Below are 22,033 nucleotides of genomic sequence, written 5' to 3' on the forward strand. Positions count from 1 at the left end.
ATTTAAAGCTGAAAAGCATACAACACAGTAACGTACCATAGAGGCCTTTCTGAATGGGTTGACGATGGAGAGGTCATTACAGGGGCTTCCTCCGATCAGCAAATCAAACGGACCCCACTGCTCGAGCTGCATCGTCAAAAGGGAACAAGGAGCTGATTTAATTTAGTCTTAGGCTAATTGTCACTTCAGTTGAGCTGTGTTGAGCTGTATGTATGTCTTCGTGTTCAATTAAATTTTATTAATAGAGCGCCAATTCATAAGTTGTCTTTTTGCACTTTTCATAGAGAGCCTGTCTTCTTTAACACAGCATGATGTTAATTTTGTAAATGATGGTTCCATTTAGAGAAAGATAGACGATAAAGCAGGGTATGCTTTAGGGGAGGGACTACTGTGTGATTGAGAAGTCGCTACCATGGTGACCTACCAATCAGTATCCACTTGACTGTGTGCATTTAACAAGCTGTAAACTTGTTTTTGGATGAAGAACTTTGACCCTTTACGGTGTAAATCACACATGAATTATGGCTGCACCTCAATCACATACAACTATATGGGGAAAGCCTGTAAACAGCAAAGATGGCGTTTGTCCCGCCAGAAAGCCAATCATGTATAGAGCAGGTTTAACCCACACGCTTTCAAATGACTCAAAACAACAAAATATGAGACTTTAAATAAAAGCATAGGATTCAAATGAGTCAGATATCAAACAGAGTCACAGAGAATATGGTAGCAAGAAAAAATAATTTAAACGTTATCAACTGTGTAAGAATGTGAACATGTTCAGGAAGAACAACAAACAGTGTGTGTGTGTGAACATACGAATTCCTGGGAGATAGACCGAGCGTCACCAACATGCACAATCTTTCCATCGTGGTTGACGGTCGCCACAGCAATTGAATCCTCGCAGACCTCTGAGGCAACATATTCTCTACTTTGAAGCCAAGATCCTTCAGCACTAGGTACCCTGAAACAAAAAGAATAAAAAAATACATACTGTAAGCTTCTGACTGACATCAGGAATGAAAATGTTCTGTTTTAAACAAATATACAGTATAATCATAATTAGAATTTATAAGAGCAGAAAAGTATCTCAGAATAGTGAGGTCAGAACAGAGGAGTGAACCATCAGAGCAAACTACAATCCCAAAAAGAGAGTTGTTTCCCCAAAAGCATCTTAAGGCTAAAGTGGTTGTAAAATCATTCTTACAAACTTTATTAAGATTAAGAGGTGTTTCCCAAAAGCATCAAAACTTAGGATGCTCTTAGAAATGTTAGTAGATTAAAGATTAACCATAAGAGCACCTTAAAAAGCTCCAGCTACTAATAAATTAACATCTTCTGACTGAAATGCCAGTTTCCTGATTGTATATTTTCTGGTTCCATACAGGTGCTGGTCATATAATTAGAATATCATCAAAAATTTGATTTATTTCAGTAATTCCATTCAAAAAGTGAAACTTGTATAATATATACATTCATTCTACACAGACTGATATATTTCAAGTGTTCATTACTTTTAATTTTGATGATTATAACTGACAACTAATGAAAACCCCAAAATCAGGATGTCAGAAAATTAGAATATTGTGAAAAGGTTCAATATTGAAGACACCTGGTGCCACACTCTAATCAGCTAATTAACTCAAAACACCTGCAAAGGCCTTTAAATGGCCTCTCAGTCTAGTTCTGTAGGCTACACAATCATGGGGAAGACTGTCCAAAGACGACCTTGCACAAGGAGGACAAGACACAAAAGGTCATTGCTAAAGAGGCTGGCTGTCCACAGAGCTCTGTGTCCAAGCACATTAATAGAGAGGCGAAGGGAAGGAAAAGATGTGGTAGAAAAAAGTGTACAAGCAATAGGGATAACCGCACCCTGGAGAGGATTGTGAAACAAAACCTATTCAAATATGTGGGGAGATTCACAAAGAGTGGACTGCAGCTGGAGTCAATGCTTCAAGAACCACCACGCACAGACGTATGCAAGACATGGGTTTCAGATGTCGCATTCCTTATGTCAAGACACTCTTGAACAAGACACAGCGTCAGAAGCGTCTCGCCTGGGCTAAAGACAAAAAGGACTGGACTGCTGCTGAGTGGTCCAAAGTTATGTTCTCTGATGAAAGTAAATTTTGCATTTCCTTTGGAAATCAAGGTCCCAGAGTCTGGAGGAAGAGAGGAGAGGCACAGAATCCACGTTGCTTGAAGTCCAGTGTAAAGTTTCCACAGTCAGTGATGGTTTGGGTGCCATGTCATCTGCTGGTGTTGGTCCACTGTGTTTTCTGAGGTCCAAGGTCAACGCAGCCGTCTACCAGGAAGTTTTAGAGCACTTCATGCTTCCTGCTGCTGACCAACTTTATGGAGATGCAGATTTCATTTTCCAACAGGACTTGACACCTGCGCACACAGTGCCAAAGCTACAGTACCTGGTTTAAGGACCATGGTATCCCTGTTCTTAATTGGCCAGCAAACTGGCCTGACCTTAACCCTGTAGAAAATCTATGGGGTATTGTGAAGAGGAAGATGCGATACGCCAGACCCAACAATGCAGAAGAGCTGAAGGCCACTATCAGAGCAACATGGGCTCTCATAACACCTGAGCAGTGCCACAGACTGATGGACTCCATGCCACGCTGCATTGCTGCAGTAATTCAGGCAAAAGGAGCCCCAACTAAGTATTGAGTGCTGTACATGCTCATACTTCAGGTTCATACTTTTCATGTTCATACATTTCAGTTGGCCAACATTTCTAAAAATCCTTTATTTGTATTGGTCTTAAGTAATATTCAAATTTTCAGAGATACTGAATTTGGGATTTTCATTAGTTGTCAGTTTTAATCATCACAATTAAATGAAATAAACATCTGAAATATATCAGTCTGTGTGTAATGAATGAATATATATCCAAGTTTCACTTTTTGAATGGAATTACTGAAATAAATCAACTTTTTGATGATATTCTAATTATATGACCAGCACCTGTATGTTCTCTTTTCTTTTATAACGACGAGTAACATCTGCCTCAAGCTTTGTTGTCATACAGAACAAGTATAAAACATTTTTTTGTGTTGTTGACAACACTTAACGTGCGTGCCCTCGCTCCTAAGTACCGCTTTGGGAAAAACATACAGAATTTGAACAGCGGTGGTGGAAATCCTCTTAGCTTCTAACATCGATTGTTATTGGGGAAAACCGGGTACAGGTCTGTGTACTCACCTGTTGCTATGCCATCAAACAGGGACAGAACTCGAACTGGTCTGCGCAGGTTGGCTGGGATGGACGGGTAAACACGGTGCGGCTCCTACAAGGCAAAACAGTAAAAACAATGTGGTAACTAAGCCAGTGAGATTCTTTATTTATCAAATGAAACTTGTATTTTAGTTTAATATGTCTTTAGTCTGTGGTTAAATTCTTTGTTTAAAAGGTTTATATATATTTTTGTACCTTTTACTTTGTTGTTTTAATGCTTATGTGTGTCCACAGCAGGGTTGGGTGATCATCTCTATTTTCAGATCATGGCTACTTGAGATCACCGATTGGTGACCTGATCGCCAGGGGGGCGGTGTTACGTTGCAGCAAGTCAGTGAAATGCCAGCATGGAAGAATCAGGCTTATTAGCTTTAAGGTAAACCACCAGAAACATCTGTTAATGCACAGTACAGTGTTTCCCACATAATTACCGTGTCAGGAAGTTGCCATCGAAAGCAGCTATGTACAGCATGTTAACCTCGACAATCTAGATGTATTCTAACATTACATATCCATCTCAGACATTGACAGCATCGTGTTAAGAAAATAGATAGACTAATTTCTCAGAGTTAACTTCAATGCATAAGTTTCAATGTGTTTGTGAGAGAGAGCGAGAGAAGAGAGACAGACAGACACAAGCGGAGGAGCTGAGTGAATTATGATTTTATTCATTAAATAGTATGTGGCGGCCAGCGTTGCTATTGTGGCAGTGTGGAGCAGATTCTAGAGACTGTTTTTATATCATCTTAGTTCTGATAGTGAGTTAGTTAAAATCGCCTTAATATCGGAGCATGAAAAACCAATCGCTGATCATCCCTTCAATGTCGATAGGTGATCCAATCACCAATCGGAACAACCCTAGTCCACAGTAGATGCTCCTAATGCGTACATTATTCTATGAATGTGTTCTTGTACTTCCTTCTGCTGCTGCAACAATTCAATTTGCCTGCATGTCAATCAATCAATACAGTCTACCGTAAACACAATAATAATAATAATAATAATAATAATATAATAATAGTTTTTTTTAATCAGAAAATGTTTAAATATAATGAGTATTTATGGGTTGTATGCAAAGCTAAATTTAATTCATTTAGTAGTACATTTTTATTCCTATCTGAATCCCCATCACAAATGTACTTAATTTACGCCTCATTTCAGGACACAAAAGATTAAGAAAGAAAATAAGAGTGCAGGTACCAGAAGTGGAAAAAAAAAAGATGCAGATTGCAACTGAAACGATTAGCCAATAACTTAATTTGTCAATCGACAGACGATTTATCTACATCTATTCCCATTTGCAAGCAAATAAAAACCTGCAACTTTTCTCAGTTTAACATAATTTTCAATTGAATATATTTGTATAATATATAACTGGGCAAGCAGATTCATTGATAATGAAAATAAGTGCAAGTTGCACCCCTAAAGCAAATTAAAATTTTAAACAAAGCCTCCTAATACTGTTTTGATTACTAAGAATCTAAACCTTGCAAAACTATTCCTGTCATTGCAAAATGAAGAAGCAATATTTACACAGACATTTAATGTGAGTTATACCTGAAAAATTGGAATACATTGAAAATATTTGAAGGTATTCACAGAGCTGGTGAGTTTGCACGCTTATGAAAACGGTTAAGATCAGTTGAGCACTTACAAACTCCATGGCGCTGTTGTTGGCGAATAATTCCTGAACACGAATGCTCCAGTCCTTTCTGGGAATCAGAGCGCCGTGGGGTCGATGAGGCTGACACAAGCAGCAGATCCACGGGTCCAGCAGCTTTAAGGAATCAAACGTCCCCGGACTGACCAGGATGTTCATACAGTCTGCACAATAAGATCTGCAAATGTAGAAGATGAGAACAGACACTTATACGAAGGGGACAAAAATATGCTCTACTTGTTACCTTTGTTTTAGAGAGCTAGACTGAAATGCAGAGGAGCAGACCAACCTGCAGCAGCTATTGTTGCCACACAGTATGACCTCCAGTCCATAGCAGCAGATGGTGCAGTAGGACTGATATCCATCTTCATCGTAACGATACAGAGTTTCTGTTAAGTTATTCTGCAGAGAGACAAACAGCATCACAGGGAAATTAACAGACTAAATGACAGAACAGGGGGAAGAAGAAATGGAAATACGAAAACAAAAATAAAGATTAGTCTGCTGTAGAAATGTGGGTGTCAAAGCTCTAAAAAAACAAACCAAAAAAAACTCGAAAGCAATTTCTCTTTCCAGAAATCATGACGTAGTTACTTCTCGTTCAGGATTAGATGGACACTTCCTTCTCAGAGGAAATACAGTTAGCGGGTGTAGTGTCTCTCTGTGGATTGTCTTGAGTCATGATTTCTAGAAAGAGACATTGCTGTTGAGTTTTTCAAATGTGCTTTTGGGAGCTTTGACCATCACAAATTGAGTGCCAACCAGTTCATGTATATTCAAGAGAAGGCAGACGTCTCTACGGCTGGTATCTCCAAAACTCAGCAACTCACAACCAAACAATCTAGATGGATAAATAGCACTAGGAAAATATGTGTTTTTGATTTTGTTGTGCACTTTGTGTGTAAACTTGATACTCCACCGTTTAAAAGCTAAAATCCTTGTGATTCGACCCGTGCAAACCATTCCAAGATACAATCACCACAGCGGGTACAGTCAGCGCCTCTGTCAGACCAGCCGGTACAATCAAAATTTACGCGACTCACCTATGAAGCCTCATAGTAATCCACCGATCGATTATGCACAAAAAATTATTAACAAAAACGGTCTTGTTATGTCGTCAAAGGTCTAGACGATCCAATCCAGTAAAATCATTTAGTGCAAAACACATTATTACATCAATAAATCCCCAGGGACTGCTGCCGCATTGTTTCATATTTGCCGGTAGACCTGGCTTGTATGTCATTAAAACCGTAATAACTCAGATTTGAATGTAAACAACTACGATATCTTGTATTAAGTGTAGCTGCAGAACTCTGACCTTTTGAGTGACACCAAATTCAACCCAATAGGAGCTCACATGTCCCTTTCACAGCCTACAATAGCCAACGAGAACGCGAGCTGTAAGGAAGGGCCAGCTTCTATTATTTCGTAGATAGGCAGAGCCAATTGCAAGCAATTGTGCCGATGACTGGCACTTTGTGTAGCCAATAAAATTCAGACAATAACGATATCCAGCTTGAAGTAGGATGATCTACCAGCAAACAAACATCTGCGTCAAGCTACCGCCTAATACACAGTGATGCAGCAGCAGCGGCTGCCTGCTGCCAAGGGGCAGTTCTGTTTTAGAAAAAATACGCTAAAAAAAATAGTAAAATAGTCGTTTTTCATGGTATTGGTATAAAATTTAAACTTGGACTAGGGAAGGCTTTATGCCGCGTCCCTACAGTGTTTTCCAGCTAATAAGACCCAGCTATAGTTGTCTGCATGCATTTCTTAGCAACCATTTTCAAGTGGAAACGAAAAATATTAGTTTTAGTGTCTTTAAACTTATATTAATTAATTCCAGTAGCACTTACAGTGATTCTGATTTGGGTTAGAGTGTTATCTTTCAGAGAAGCCCAAAACCATGCATTTACTCCAAATGGTTCAAGAACTACATTAAATTTCCTTTGGATATGCCTTGAAGAGGCGTTTTACAGGAATGGTAAGAGATTCACACGTTAAACATGCGTTGGTCACAGCTGGAACATAAAGAGAAGTTGATAATGTCTTACTTTACACTCCAAGCAGAGGCTGCCTTTAAATAGAGGGTGGGACACTTCAACTTTGTCAGTTCCACAACACAAACAGAAGCCTGCAGACAACAGGGAAGAAGCAAGTGAGGAACAAATGAGTAAATTCATCTATACGAATAAAACGCATAAAACATAAAATATCATGCTTATATGTTTTACTACAAATATGTTGTAACAAATGTGACATCCTCAAACTTCAGGAATCATTATGAGAATAATCAGCATTAGCAGTTCTTACTGTGCACATGTAAACACAGCCAGTAATAAACTAACTGAGCCAATATGAGAGCGAAATATTTATGCATAAAAAGGGGGACAAATTTTTAATTAAATGACATAGAACATGTCAAAAGACTCACCTTCAATGTCCAGTTTCATATCCATGATCTTACGAATGGTCTTTTCTGCAAGGAGTGAAAACAATAACTGAATAACAGGTGAACGCTGCATGATAAATGATTCAACTTCCAACTTGGAAGTACAGTGCTGAATATTCATGCATTACTAAATTAAAAGATGTCAAAAAACTAATTCTTACGTACAGATTAGTTGTTACTAAATATTTGTAGGACCCACTTAGACTGAACGGGATGTGGCTAACATATCTGACCAGGAAAAGCTGAAAATGTATTAAATCTCAAAATCTCAAATTAAATTATAAAACTTTACGCCTTTAAAGTGAAACACATTTCTCTCTGTATGTATGTGCAAAAAAGTTTAATCTTTTGTTTGGTCTCTAAAACTGTGATTTTTGTAAGTTATGTTAGAGCTCGTAATGCTGACGACTTCCTGTTTACATAACTGCTTTTGACTGGGCATCACTTGCAAATCACTTACAGAGAAAGGATTCACTGTCTCCTTAAGTTCATTAAGTTTGGTGTAATATTGCAGACTACTTCAGTTAATCATTAGTGTGAGAACTTAGGCAGGATCTCACACACAAACTAAGCATTGAATAAGGTAGAGAAATCACAACCACAGCAACACACCAATCCATCAACATGGTAATTGGACTGTACCTGTATTCAACCTTTCTAGTCTTCCAAACACTGAAAATGCAATTCACCCAGTTCACACATATTTAAACACTGATGGCAGAGGCTACAATGCATAGTGCACAACTTTTAGGAGATATTTGAGGTTCAGTATCTTGCCTAAGGACACTTCGACATGCAGACGAGAGGAGCCGAGGATCAAACCGCCGAGCTTCCGATTAGCGGGCGACTTGCTCTACCGTTTTGTACATCTGCGGACCTTGTTAACCATCTTGTGATTTGATTCTCAGTCATTTGAAAAGGTTAGATTGCTCAGTTTGGCATTCTTACAAAAGTGTTTCATATCATTCAAATTAATAATAATTCTGTTTCGTACCTCTGAGTTTTTGGTCCGGCTGGGTATAAACGCTGGTTGCCTGGTTGACCTTATTGTAAACTTTGGTGTAGGTCCTCTTCTTGTGCGGCACAAAGTCTGGTGACATGTCATCATCAAATCCATCGATCTTCTTCTTCAGACTCTTTCCCCCTTTCCACCCTCCCTTGCCCTTGCCTACTCCCCAGTCATCTTTCTCTCCCTCCCATCCCCCCTTCCCTTGTTTCCACCTCTCTGCTGTCCACCCTCCTCTGGATCCCTTCTCCTTTATGACTCCTTTAGAGCCTTTTCCCGCTATATCAAATCTGTCCTCCCACGTAGTTTTTCTGCCTCCACCTCTGTGGGAGGACTTTTCTACGGAATCGCACGACAGTCTGTTTAAAGAGATAGCCACCTCTTTCAGCTCAGCGCTGATGATACTGCTCTTGCTGCTCATCGAGTGGGGCGAGCCGAAGGAGTGAGGAGAAGATTTGGCTTGCGGGAAAAGTTTCTTCATCACCTTTGGTCTGTTGTTTGTTGTTTTAGTTACACCTGGACAGAAGACAATCGTACATGTGACCATCAGGTTATACAACAGTAAAGAATAGTTACCATATGTTCCATCTGTAGAATCGTATTAATAGTATGAACCTGCATGAATGTCAAATCTTCTTCTGTCTTACTTGTATCCACATTAGTCTGTGTGGCTGTTTATACCTTTATCTTTATCTAGAGGGCTGGCTGTGCTTGCAATCTCTTCATACAATAACATTCCCCTAAGCTATTAGCTCAAGTTCTGTTCATGTTTGAACTCTTTCTCACCAACAGCAGTGTGCTTTTTCACGCACTGAAGTCTTCAGAAACTAATTGTGAGCTTGATCTTCTGGGACTCTGGGAAAACTATAGAGAACCTAAGCGAAACCTATAATAATAATGCCAAATTACAAAAAAATATGCCTTTCAACACAACCAAACAGTATATCGTGTGGTTCAGTCCAAATGTGTTGGTTTTAAATCAAATAATATTGTTTATTTTATGTCTTTCTTAGCTGCCTCCAATGAGCACCATTTCCCATAAGCCTTAGATAATTGCAAGTTCAACACCAGCTTGATAAAATCATGTCTCCATGGGCAAGTCGGAGGTACAGCTAGTTCAGAGCGAGAAGGCCAGACAGTGTAGATGTTTTTTAGAAAGTAAATGTTACAGCTTAAAAGCTGGAAAACAACATTATATGAGTGTTGGTGAATTTATAAATGTGGAAGAAACCTGGTTAAGATGACACAAATGCTGCATTTTGCTGTGTTGTTCGGTAACAAATTCATCATTGTTTAACTTTGCAAAGATCAGTTTCAATAGTAAGTGCTGTAATAAAATTAATTATTTTAGATATTTTAGAATACAGAGTGTAATCATTTGCTTCATTTTGTCAGAACATGCAGATAAAAAATGCATTAAAATTAAATTAAATTACAGCAATGGAAGAGACTAGCCTGTAGCTGACGTCCAGACTTCAGCTCTCTATAATGCAACTGAGAAACGTGCATGTAATATACAACAAAAGCATGTAAATAGATGCATATCAATGTATTTCAATGTCAAATTTGTTTAGTATTTCTCTGACAAAAAGACTAAGGATATGTTCAGAATGCAGGCCAATGTGACCCAAATCCGATTTTTTTGTCCATATGTGACTCAGATCTGATATTTTTATGACAGTGTGAACAGGCCAAGTCACATGGAATCGGTCACATTTTCCAGTTTGGAATAGGGCCACTTCCATATGTGGTCCAATCCGATTTTAAATGCGAGTGAGTGAGTGAGTTACGGGGCAGTTGCGTTGTACAGCGCCAGAAACCGTAATGAAAAGAACAGAAAGTTGTGAACACATAATTCGGGAGAAACGTGACCCGTGAGAAGAAAAACGGGAATCTCCCGCGAGCTAACCGGAGCTATGTTACTCCTTGTTTACTTCTGCAGCCTGCAACAGCGTGCTGCTGCGTGTGACATCGTGTTATTCTTCTACGCATGCAGGTCCCTTTCAGGCCGTGGACAGTTCACACTGGAGTCTGATATGGGCCACATTTAAACTATAATGTGAACTGTCAAACAGAAAAAAATCGGAATTGAGCATTAAGGCCTGCAGTCTGAACATAGCCTTAATATACTTGAATTTGAATGACGGCAGTATCAGAACTTTTTCACACATCGTTTCCCACCTCAGTCTGAAAGTAAATCTATTCAGGTTCTTAAATAAGATGTTCGTACCATTTGTTGCAGCCCCTTGTATGAATCCGCCTGGCCCAGTGGGTTCAAAGCCTCCAAAGGCCCAGTCTAACATCTGTTTCAGCAGCTCATCTCGGTCCTCAAGACGTGGAGAAAACTGCTTCTTACAACGCAGAGCCGCCTCCTGATAGACACGGACGTACATATGTAAGCAGCAGCACAAATATCTATCACATAACAACACTTTCTAAGTTCAGCTTTTAATTTGTCAATGGAGCAGCTTCTGCTGTTTGTATGTTGGCTGGGCAGTTAACACAACACACACACTTTTAACTCCTGTGCTTTTGTATTAGGAAATACACACAGACCTGCAGGGACAAGAAGATGGCTTCTCGGTAGGTGACGAGGATGGCAAAGGAGTTAGCGCTGAAGTGCTGGGCGAAGGCACCGAATGGTTTCAGTTCCTCCAAACTGACCTGTATTCAGAGCCAAGAAATCAGTGCATTGAAAGGAAATATGTATAAAGCTCAGCTCAGGAAATTGTATCAGAAAGATTTTAGGAATTTAAAAGAACCGCCAATGGTAATTGTGGTCATTTGTGGTTCAGGTCTTCATTTTAAAAGAGATCTATTATGCTTTTCCATTTCCATTTTATGACTTATCTACAATACAATGTTAGATGTTCATGTTAAACATGGTCAAAGCTTCAAATAATGAGGTTAAAGTATTTAAAAGAAATCCCTGTGAGAAAAAAAACTCAGATTTCCTCCTGTTCTGAATGCTCTGTTTTGAACAGCTTTTTCTACCGACTGCTCCGTCCGACACACAGAGCTACACAGCGCAGATATTCTGACAATTTATGCTACCTACCGGGATGTGCTACTTGGCAGTTCTTTGCATGCCTGTTGGTTAGGGTGAGGGTAATTTGCATTAAGGTTGCACGTCTCGATAAGGAACCATAAATTGTCAGAACACCGGTATTACAGTCATTTGCTCCACACAGCAACGCTCAGTCTGTCTGTACCGCTCAGCAGCAACAACAGCCTGGTAACATGCTTCAGGTCTTGGCCAATCAGAAGACAGTGGGCTTTGAGAGGGGGGTGCCTTAAAGAGACGAGCATCTACAGCTTGTTTCAGACAGAGGCTGAAATGAAGCTCTCCATAAAGAGCTAGTATAAGATCATGCAAAGCTGCCATACAGGAGGCACAGAACAACAAAATAGGACTGGGAAAGCAGTTTAATAGGTCGTCATCTGATACAGAACGAACAGAGAGTTCTGGTGCTGAAAATGTGGCAAAGTCACGTAATGTCACTATGAATATGAAGCATATATGTACATCATTACGCACTGTATAAACTCAGAATCCCTGATTTTCACCCTCATACCTGACTTACCTGAGAGGACATTCGCTGTCCGTACCACTCCACCATCCTCTTCCCTGGAAGTTCAACCTCTCCCCTGCACGGTACAATGACGGCTGGCCAGGGAGTGAAGCCCTCCACCTGACCCCAGACCAGCTCCCCCGCCGCATCCTGTACAACACAAACAAACAAGATGTTAAAGCAAAAACACAGACAGTTTCTAACATGTTGAAAGGTTCCTTTCTGTTTTAACCTGTAATCTAAGCACTACAACCTCATGACACACTGTTGCCCTTGAGTTCTTGTCTGGTTCTTGTTATTACTGACCTTTAAGTACAAACCAAGAGGAGGACACATAAAACAATATGGCCTGACAGGTAACTCATTCATTGGACAGTTTTGGTGATGTCATCAGGGCTGCAGCTTGTGACTGATATGCAGTACTTCACAGGGCTATATCTATTTATTATATGTTGGTGTCACAAAGAACATAGCAAACAGACAGGTGTTTGCATAGTTCCCAAATGATCTTGCATTATATATATATATATATATCCTGCAATGACAATTTTCATTATTGATAAATATGTCAAATATTTTCTTCATTAATTCATTTATCGTTTAGTCTCTAAAATGACGAGCAGGTGATTCAGTAGTCTTGAATTCATCTACTCTCACAAAAACCTGTGGTTGGTTCGCTTTGCTTTTCCACCACAAATGAAGTCCATTAAAAAGTGTACCAAGAAGCCCTTTATCAGGCGGTTTTCGTCCAGTTGTTTGGTCCATACGAGACTTTGATTAACAGCTTTCAGACCTGCATAAACTAACTAAACCGGCAAACAGGTAAATACAACAGAGGATGTTTGAATCAATCCAAACAGGTTAAGATGTGAAAGCACCATTAAATGTGTTTCTATATTTGATGTGAACATTTGCTACCTGGCTCAGCTGAGAATAAAACATTGTGTTTAAAGTATAATACATATACTGTATGTATGTAGTAAATTACTGGTTATAACACTACGCTAACTTTACAGTAGATTTTACCAGCAGTTCTGTTGAGTTGGATGGTGTGCTTGTTGAAACCATGACGTCATCATCATCGCTCACAATAACCACAGTCTCCGCCTGTGGAGGGCTATCACCTGCAAAACAGTGACAATAAGCTACTGAATCTACTGCGCTGTGGTGAACTCCGGTTCATCTTGAAGTGACTCACTGTGGTGTGAACACCTGGCCTTGCCAACATGTCGCTAATGCTATTCACAAATGAATTTAGAAAATGTGTAATTTTTATAGAAAATTAAATTGTGCAGGTAAGTATTACAAGACGCAGCGTCTGCAACACCTGCTTTAATGCAGCTTAAGATGCCGATAGGGCTCATTCGAGAATGAATGCATTAAAAGGAGATCACTGTTAGCCTACAGCATGTTTTACTAGATTATTAATAATACTGCACATTTCTTACTTTCTGCTTCTATCATCCTGTTGTGCCGACGTACTTTGAAGTCTTCTGTGAGATCAACCACATCTGATAAAAAAATAAAAACACACATTGGTTATCATCATTTGAAATTGCTGCTGGCATCACAATAAATTTAATTAATCAGGGACATTTTCATTTGATAAAGATGCTATAAGGCTTGGGCCGGGCGGTATCACAATATTACGATATACCAGGGTGTTTAAATTCAGGGCGACATCATCTACAACACAATCACCCCCCTGCACTTTTCCAGGACCTGATCAAATATATGCACGCATCATCAGGTCCTCCAGCAAGAATCCATGGAAGGAGGATCTTATTGCATTTCTATTTCATCATTATTCTATGGGTCATAAGTATTTAAACCCAGCGAGACTTGTCTAAGTAAGCCAACTACATTCCCGACACACAACATTGTAAGCTAGAAAATGTCATACATGCTAGAATGACTTCTTTCATCCCGTCATAAAACCGATGAAACGAGACGTAAAACCAAAGAAACGACATTACAATGGCACAAAGTAGGGGGTTTTCCGGTATCCAGGCAAAAATTCCCAACCTTGCTTTCTCTTAATCACCCTCCCTCTCCACCTAAAGCTGGTGTGTGGTGTGTAGCGCATATGGCTGCCGTGCATCACTCAGGTGGGTGCTACATATCGGTGGTGGTCGAGATAAGTTCACCTTTCCCTGAAGTGCTTTGAGTATCTATGATAAAACACTATATGCATTGTTATTGTTATCATTAATATCATGACCAGAAGCTCAGCTTTTACTTTGTTTTATTACACAAATACCATCATTTACCATATTTACCCCGTGAAATGTCATAGATATCGCCCAAGCCTAGCTGGTAACATAGAATTGTAGACACTAGCAAAGTGCACACCTGACAGTCTTACCAGAGGAATTGTCTGTGTAGTCTGAGTCCTCCGTACTGCTGTAGTGTTGCGATGAAATATTTAGACGGGTTTTGGCCGAGTCCTCCTTACTGCTGTAGTGTTGTGATGGAATATTTAGACGGGTTTTGGCCACATAACGATCACTTTCTTCTGATGAATTCTCTCCAGCTTCTTCTTCTTTCTTCTTATAACCATTTCTTGCCTTGACAGGTTTTCTTCTACAGATGCGGGGTCTTCCTGTCCACCTGCCTGGTTGAGATGAGGCTATGGAGGTTTCTTTCCTTTCATGAAGGATACTGGGGGTGTTGAAAGCCTTGAGACAAGAGCAAATACACACACACATTTAAGTCTTTATCTTCACAAAAATACAAAACTAGAAAAAATACAAACAACATATTCAAGTGGAAGAATTTTCCAGTTCCTGATGTATGTTGTACCACTGCTCAGGATTTAACTTACGCACACATGTACACACATCCAGACAGCGACACAAACGAAAGGCAAAAGCAAAAGGACATATACTTGCTACGGCTGTCACTTTCTGTCCGTAATCACTTGTACTGGCTGCGTGGGTTGCAAGCAAATTAATTTGCCTAAAGATGCGATGACTAGAAAAGATAAAATATCACAGTTGGCGCTTTCAGACCAAAAGCGAAGCGAGCATTCGGGGTGGTGAGTTTACATACAAAGTCAACGCAAAGACGCTTAGAGCCGCAATTTCCTGTCATTTTAGAAGTTGTTGTCCTGCTGACAGACCTGTCAAAGCATGAATTCATATTTTTAACAAATCTGCATCATTTTATAGTTATTTCGGCATCAGTTTGATCTGTTAATTGCTATTTAATCACAGCAAAATGTTTACTTTGGGTTCATACAGCTGTAGTAATGGCGAGGTGTGTTTACTGCCGTTATCGCGTTGTGTGTGAACACTCAGCAGTTGTCCAGCGATAAAACCCCCACGAGGAGAGCTTTGCATGGATTAAATTCGCATTTGGTCTGAATGCCGCGTTACATTGTCACTCATAAAAAAGTGGTAGGCCTGTGAGATGTACAAGCCTCCTCAGTATTCAGCCTGGTCATCTACAAACTGTCTGTATTTGGGGCCATATAAAGATGCTGAAGCTAAAAGTAGCTCCTAAATGGTGGAGACACTCCTAAAAATAAGTCCTAACTTCAAGATTTCAGCTAAAATGAGCTGAAAAAAAAAATATTTTAACAGGAATGTCTTGGTTAGGAAAGTCTTATGCCATTTAGGGGGACTACTTTTTGTGTGATAAGATCCTTTGTTAATGGACAAGGTCTTTAACACTCACCTTAGCAAACACCTGCGTCCTGCATAGGGAGCTCGGCAGGGCCAGGACAGTCAGGAGGAGTCTATGCAGAGTAGAGTACGGCCTAATGCCGCGCAACATCTGTACAGACAACACAGGGAACTCTTGTAATTACATTTGATATTCAATAGCAATGTTTCTACAGCATCTAATGAACTAGCTCTTTATCTACACAGAGTTTGCCAGTATTAAAAAATCATAATGAAAACAAATATTTTAGAAAATGTGTCAAAAATCACTCAAGGTAAGAGATAAGGTAGGTACATTTTAAATACAGAGAAATTATTTTTCCTGTTAATGTTGTTACAGTATGAAATATCGGTTACTAGAGGCACTGATTCCAGTAAGCAGACAGTTACAAATTTCATTTAATAACCGTTAGGCAACCTTGAACAGTTGAGTTGTCAGTTTACCTTCGCCCAGCAGTGACCTGTTCCACTCGTCTGTTCCTCCTTTGCCGTCTTGACCACACTGGCATAGTCGTATGCCAGCTGACGTTGTTCTGGAGTCCCAGCTTCACACAGACCCAGCTGATCCCCCAACTCTAACAGCACAAGCCTGGATAATTTATTATCCTGCAGGGAAAACACAGATATCACAGAACCGTACATAATATTTAATATACAGATTTGTGGCATCAGTAATCCGTACAACAACTGGATTTTTAAAATGACGATGGGTTGTTTTACGTTTTTTTAGGCTGGGATTAGTTACCAGAAGACCAGCGGAGTCCAGGAAGTCACTGAGTTGAGCCAAGCTAAGCTAACCAGCAGCTGGCTACACCCTGCTATTTAACAGACAGGTATGAAAGAGGCATCTATCTTTTCATGTTCTTTCCACCAGAAAGCGAATGGTGTTTTTACTATTACTGAAAAATGTGATTGTTGTTGTACACTGACGGTTATCAGACTGACCAGAGAGGAAAACAGATTAATGTTGGTAGAGTCCTCGCAGTGCTCACTCACTGCTGTTTGTGATATAGTATTAAACTCTCTGGGTTTCTGTAAATAACATCCCACAACTGATGTTGTAATTTGGCGCTATATAAATAAAGAAGTAAACATCTTTCCGCTCCAGAAGTCCAATTTTACAGTGCTTTTTTTCCTACTGCATCTACGCTATGATATCGTTTAATTTAATTAATTCTACATAAACATAAACAGATATTAAGCTATAGCTGGCTGCATAAACTCATGTATAATAAAAAATAAATGTTCTTACATTGATATTTTCAGGATGTTTCAACACTTTGCCGATATTCCTCAGTGCCACATCTCCGAGCTGCTTAGGAATACTTTCTACTATACTCTGTAGGGCTGCTTTATAGAAAGACGCCGCGTCCTTTAGGAATTCCCTCCTCTCGTGATCCCCCAGATCCACAACAGCGGTGGCCCACAGGAACTCTCTGGCACGAGAACCTACGTTCACCTCGGACGTGGGGAGGAGCTTCATCTCATTGTTTAGCACATGCAGTTCTCGGTTCCTGAGAAAGCACTCAGCGACAGAGGGCTGGAGGAGACTGGCTGCGTAGGAGTGAACCAGCATGGAGGTCAGCTGGAGCTCCACAGCCACCTCTGCTTTGCCGTCCTGCTGCAATTCTTGGAGAGCTCGGAGGGGCTCCAAAGTGTGGGAGAGGAACAGGAACTGCAGCTTGACTTTATGACTCATCAGCTGGGTTCTGATCCGGTCAGTATCCTCTGCTTGTCTCAGTGACTTAAAATAGTCCACTACATCCCTCCAGCTGCTGACCATCTTCTGCACAGTGTTGATGATAAATAAACACTGTGCAGAGATAGAACACGATGGGTTGTAAGGCTCTGCATCAGCAAATAGCTCTTTCAGGCTGTCATTGACGGAGGAGCAGGTGGAGTAGTGATGGTGGATGTCTCTAACCAGGTCAACTACCGAGTGAAAGGAGGCCGAGAGTGCAGCCTGGCTGGCTCTTCCTGCAATCCCAGAGAGGCCGCAGAGTGATATCAACCCAGTGTTGAAAGCCTTGAGCTGGGATACAAAAGCCTGGTTCGCCTCCACGTTTGGAGAGTTACAGTAGAACACAGCAAGGTTGGGCAGAGGAAGTCCACACTTCTTTAGCGTCTGAATCAGAGATTGTGCATCAGTGTCAGAGTTCATCTCCAGAGTGTGCAGCAGCCTCACCACATTGACCCCTGCGCTCTGGTCAAAGTAGCCAATCAGGATGACACTTGTGCTCTGTCCTTCACCCAGCTCTACCCCCGTATACAGGTAGAGGCAGTACGGCGTGTCATAGCAGGCCAGAATGATGTCTCTAGGGTGGATTGGACTCAGGATGGTAGGGACTGAAGGGTTTGTACTCGAGTCAGCACTGACACTCCAGTATCTTCTGATGAAGTGCAATAAAGTATCACTGCTGTAGGACCCACTCCCTTGATTTCCCTTGTCCACTGCTGCTTCAGCTTGCTCCACCTTCATTGTCTTCTGTGGCTGTGGACACTCTTCTTTCACTTGTGTCTCCATTTTCTCCGGTTTCTGCTCCATCGTCACATCCACCACATCATCCTCGTCGTCAGATATAAAAACTACCACTTCTGCCTTCCGGTTCAAGTTTGCTCTTGGTTTTTCGTTTCTCGGTTCTTCTACTGCTTGGCCATCCACCTTCAAAATAATCTCCAGTTTCTGATGAGAGGTCTGGGAGGAATGACCATCTGTAATGGGAATAAAAAAAAAGAATAATTAAGGGATGTTTTCAACACAGCACTCTCATTATAGCTGCACTAAATGTATCACTTCATTATATATATATATATATAAGATGTGTATTTTATATCTCTCTGTCCGTGTTAAACCTTGTGCTGCTGTAGCCTCGTGTTAATGCAATGGCATTCAATTTATGCTAGGACGCTGTTCAAAATGCTCTTCAGTCTGACTTAGTAAGATTGTTGTTGTGAAACATAAGACCAACATGTAAAATTGACATAATAGAGCTTTTAAATGGTCATATACTGACCATGCGACTAAATCAAAACTTTACATTTAGGTGCCGCTTTATCACATGTGAAAAAGTAACGTACCCCAAGTAAGAATAACACCTAAATAAAAAGGTCTTAGTGCTTTGTAATTGTAACAAATAGGCAACCATTGCTATGTCAGGTTTCTGTGTGATTTATTCACCGACACACACAGCTCCCACCTGAGTCAGGAACCATACTCTGTCCGCCTCTGGCCTCCAGGGCATGGTACTCCCTGCCTTTATTGTTCTGGTCAAAGAACAGCTTAAACCACTGCAGGAAGGTCAGAGCCACTAAGGAGTTCCTCTTCATCAGCTCCTCAATGGGGATGTCCTGGAGAGAGGAAAGGTTTACGGATCATGCATGTGTTTATATCCTACAATCAACAATAATTGTTCTAGTTTAAGGTGTGTTTCTATCTGCTGGTTTCAAATAAAATAATGAAAAATGCAAAGGCTCTGAAAAGGTTATCAGCTCTAAAGTCCATCCAAAGCTGGATTCTAGAGGCTATATTTGAGAGTTTAAATGATCCGATAAAAATATATCAACCAATATTCTTTTTTTAAAATATAAATAATTTTTGTTCCATGTCTTCTTGTTACTTAATGGCCATAATACACCGATACCAATATATCTGCAATGTGAACATAACTTGATTATTTATTAGTCCTCTATCTGAACTGTGCTGAGCAAATTAAAATGTTTTCAGACTAAGGCAAAATCCACTCTACTGCGTTTTCGAATTAAAACGGAGACCTTCTGCTACGTTTGCGCCTCCTGTCCAAACGGAGACGTTTGGAAACGCTGCCGACCCCGTTTCGCCTTTCAAAACTCCCAAGGGCGTTTTAGTGAAGACGGGCCGGAGAACTTTAGAAACGATGACGCAGCCGCTCACGCTCGGCTCTCTGATTGGGTCTTGCAAACTGACCGGGTTTTTGACATCGTACTTTTATTAAAATATTATGTACGGTGCAAATAACATTTACCTACACAGATCATGTTCGTTTTAATTCTCCGTTTGTAAACTAAAACAGAGTAGTGTGGATGGGGCCTAAGGGGCCGTTCACCGCTTTTGTTACAATACTCACATGGACCACTCCGACTTTTCTGAACGCAGCTTGCAGTAAACTGTAGTTGTGGATAAAGTCCACTGTTTTGTTGCTTTGGAACCGGACCCTGCAAAGGTCCAGGGACCCAGGAAACAACCAGTCCATCAGCTGGCAAAAGGCTGCACCTGGATTTCAGACAACATACACACACAGAAGTAATTGATAAAAATTGATTGCTGCTGCTGCTTTGAAAACACATCATTCAAGTTCAAACACTAAGGGCCTGATTAACTAAGTTAATGAGTATTTAGCGCCTCATTTATTAAGGCAGCAGTACACTACATTCAGAGATCATTACTGTCAGAAAATCTTACGATCTTAATTCCAAAACATTAACTTCAGCCTCAAATTAATTACTTATAATCGTACAATCTTTAGGTTTAATTATTTTGTTGCCAATATCACATTCATGGGAAAGTGTTAGTAGATAGATTTAGATGCACAAAAGGCCCACAATAAACAAGATATTACGATCATTTAGAATTATCTTGTATTTTCTACATTTATGTTTTTTTAGTTATATAGAGTTCTGTTTTTTTTTTTCGTTGGTTCATTTAAGTGATAAGCTACAGTGAGGCTAGTTACTCCCACAACTTCTCCAGAAATCTCTTTATCTTCATGCCTTCCTCTCAGAGGCTGAGAATTTTCCAAGCGAAACTGACCTTTGCAAATAGCATGACTGGTGAGATCCATAATCTCTCAGGTCTAGGTGCTGCAACAGCATAAATCCATAGTTTGTTGAATCCCACATTAAAAACACACATGCATGTTGACCTACCTGTGCATATCTGCTCCACCTTGGTGAAACCCGTCTGTAAAGATTCATTGACCCAAGCTAGCAGCTCATATCGATTTGGTGCCCCTGATTGCACAACTACGTTCACTGCCAAATTCTGTGCCATCTCCTTAAGGGACGGACCTGCACAAACACCATGTAAATATATCAGACAAACGTAAACATTGATCCATTACCAAACACATCAGATGAAGAAGTCACAAAACTGAATTGTGTTACCTTATATTTTATGATGTGGAATTAAATACAGCAAGCATTTAGCTCAAGTGAAACATGAGGGAGGCATTTTAAATTACATTGTGCATTTACACAAAACTATCATGCCTTGTGCAAACTGCTCTGAGACACTTAAAACAGCAGTGAAATCAGAACAAGCCATGAATCACTGCCCCACAACAACTGGCTCTACACTTCAAAACCTTTAACTCGAACTTTTCTTTTAGCAGACTTGTAACATTACTAAATCCAGGACAAATAACTTCCCATGATATAATGACATAAAACTGTGTTCTCAATTGTCTAGACTCAGCTACTGGACTTGTTGCACGGGATGTTTACTACCTCCTGCTCACTCTCACAAAGACGACTAACTTACTTGGGCCTTCTCCCCTTGACTGTCTCCCGCGAATCCATGCTGCATTCATTTCGTGCAGTTCATCTCAATTTCAGTAGATGAAAGGCTACGAACTACGTAACTACTACTAATGAACGCGCGGTTTGTCGATGTGCTCCCATTTATTTCACTCTCTTTAGGCGACATCCTGGTAATTTAATGGTGTCCTCGTGTTTACAAATTACCAAGAAGGATATTACTACGCATTTGTTTTTGACAAGGGAAAGTTTGCCTTGCTTGCAAACACAACACCTGTTTATGTGTAAGTATGAAACAACTGCGCTACCGCGAATTGCTTTTTCCCCTATTAACCAAATTAAGTAACGTTAAATCAATTAACTTTATTTCCATATGGTGTTTATTTAAATAACTGTGTGGACTTGAATGCAACCATGTTTCCAATGCGGCAAAAAGTTATCATCTTTGCACCAATCAGATTAGAGCGGGTAGAGTCCTGACCAATAGAATCAACGGGAAAAATAGCAGTTCCAAGAAACTGACACGGGGTCAGATTATATACCGGTATGAATGAAAGTGAATCATTGAAACCGACTTTTGATCAGCTGCTGTGCAAGTTGTACCACACTGGCCGGAAGAGAAGCCATGATGGATCTGGAGGGAAAACATGGCAACAAGCAATGGGGGCGATGTTGAGCCCAAACAATAACGAACCCACGTAAACAATGAAACGACAGCTTTACGTTCCCTATCCATGTGCACAATAGAGCGGCCGAATCACGCTTTAAAGATTAGGCACTTTAAAATAACTTTTATAAAAGTTATGAACTAACGTTAAACTTTGTGATAATTGGTGAGGTAACGTTATTGGAGATTGCTCGCTGCGAAACGTACAAATCAGTCCGCAAGTAACTTAATGTTAACGTAACCATAATGTT

At 40.2% G+C, this 22,033-nt stretch overlaps 1 protein-coding gene across 1 annotated transcript; it reads right to left on the minus strand.

Moving 5' to 3' along the window:
• Positions 1 to 946: 946 nt before the first annotated feature.
• Positions 947 to 21,018, minus strand: LOC119884778. Its single transcript, XM_038695095.1, has 21 exons — positions 20,744 to 21,018; positions 20,507 to 20,647; positions 19,708 to 19,853; positions 18,802 to 18,952; positions 16,857 to 18,316; positions 16,049 to 16,210; positions 15,618 to 15,716; positions 14,305 to 14,617; positions 13,388 to 13,450; positions 12,966 to 13,063; positions 11,952 to 12,089; positions 10,924 to 11,031; positions 10,598 to 10,739; positions 8,356 to 8,883; positions 7,344 to 7,388; positions 6,964 to 7,043; positions 5,199 to 5,311; positions 4,904 to 5,087; positions 3,445 to 3,618; positions 3,217 to 3,301; positions 947 to 964 (listed from the first exon to the last, which is right to left on the minus strand). Exons 2-19 carry the CDS (start codon positions 20,628 to 20,630, stop codon positions 3,520 to 3,522), a joined length of 4,053 nt encoding a protein of 1,350 aa, XP_038551023.1. The 5' UTR covers positions 20,631 to 20,647; positions 20,744 to 21,018; the 3' UTR covers positions 947 to 964; positions 3,217 to 3,301; positions 3,445 to 3,519.
• Between the last annotated feature and the right edge of the window lie 1,015 nt (positions 21,019 to 22,033).

This window comes from Micropterus salmoides, unplaced genomic scaffold, assembly GCF_014851395.1.
Source record: "Micropterus salmoides isolate LMB-PRFRI ecotype aquatic unplaced genomic scaffold, ASM1485139v1 Ms_hic_scaffold_3664, whole genome shotgun sequence".
In the NCBI taxonomy this organism is placed as follows: domain Eukaryota; kingdom Metazoa; phylum Chordata; class Actinopteri; order Centrarchiformes; family Centrarchidae; genus Micropterus; species Micropterus salmoides.

What these genes read in the sequence shown, in the direction of transcription:
- LOC119884778 (XM_038695095.1), bottom strand. Translation starts at nt 20,630, where the DNA reads ATGGCACAGAATTTGGCAGTGAACGTAGTTGTGCAATCAGGGGCACCA. An exon ending in AACATCCTGAAAATATCAAT is followed by an intron (nt 16,211 to 16,856) that starts GTAAGAACATTT and finishes TTTTCCCTGCAG; the next exon opens with GATAATAAATTATCCAGGCT. An exon ending in CCAACTCAACAGAACTGCTG is followed by an intron (nt 12,090 to 12,965) that starts GTAAAATCTACT and finishes TGTGTTGTACAG; the next exon opens with GATGCGGCGGGGGAGCTGGT.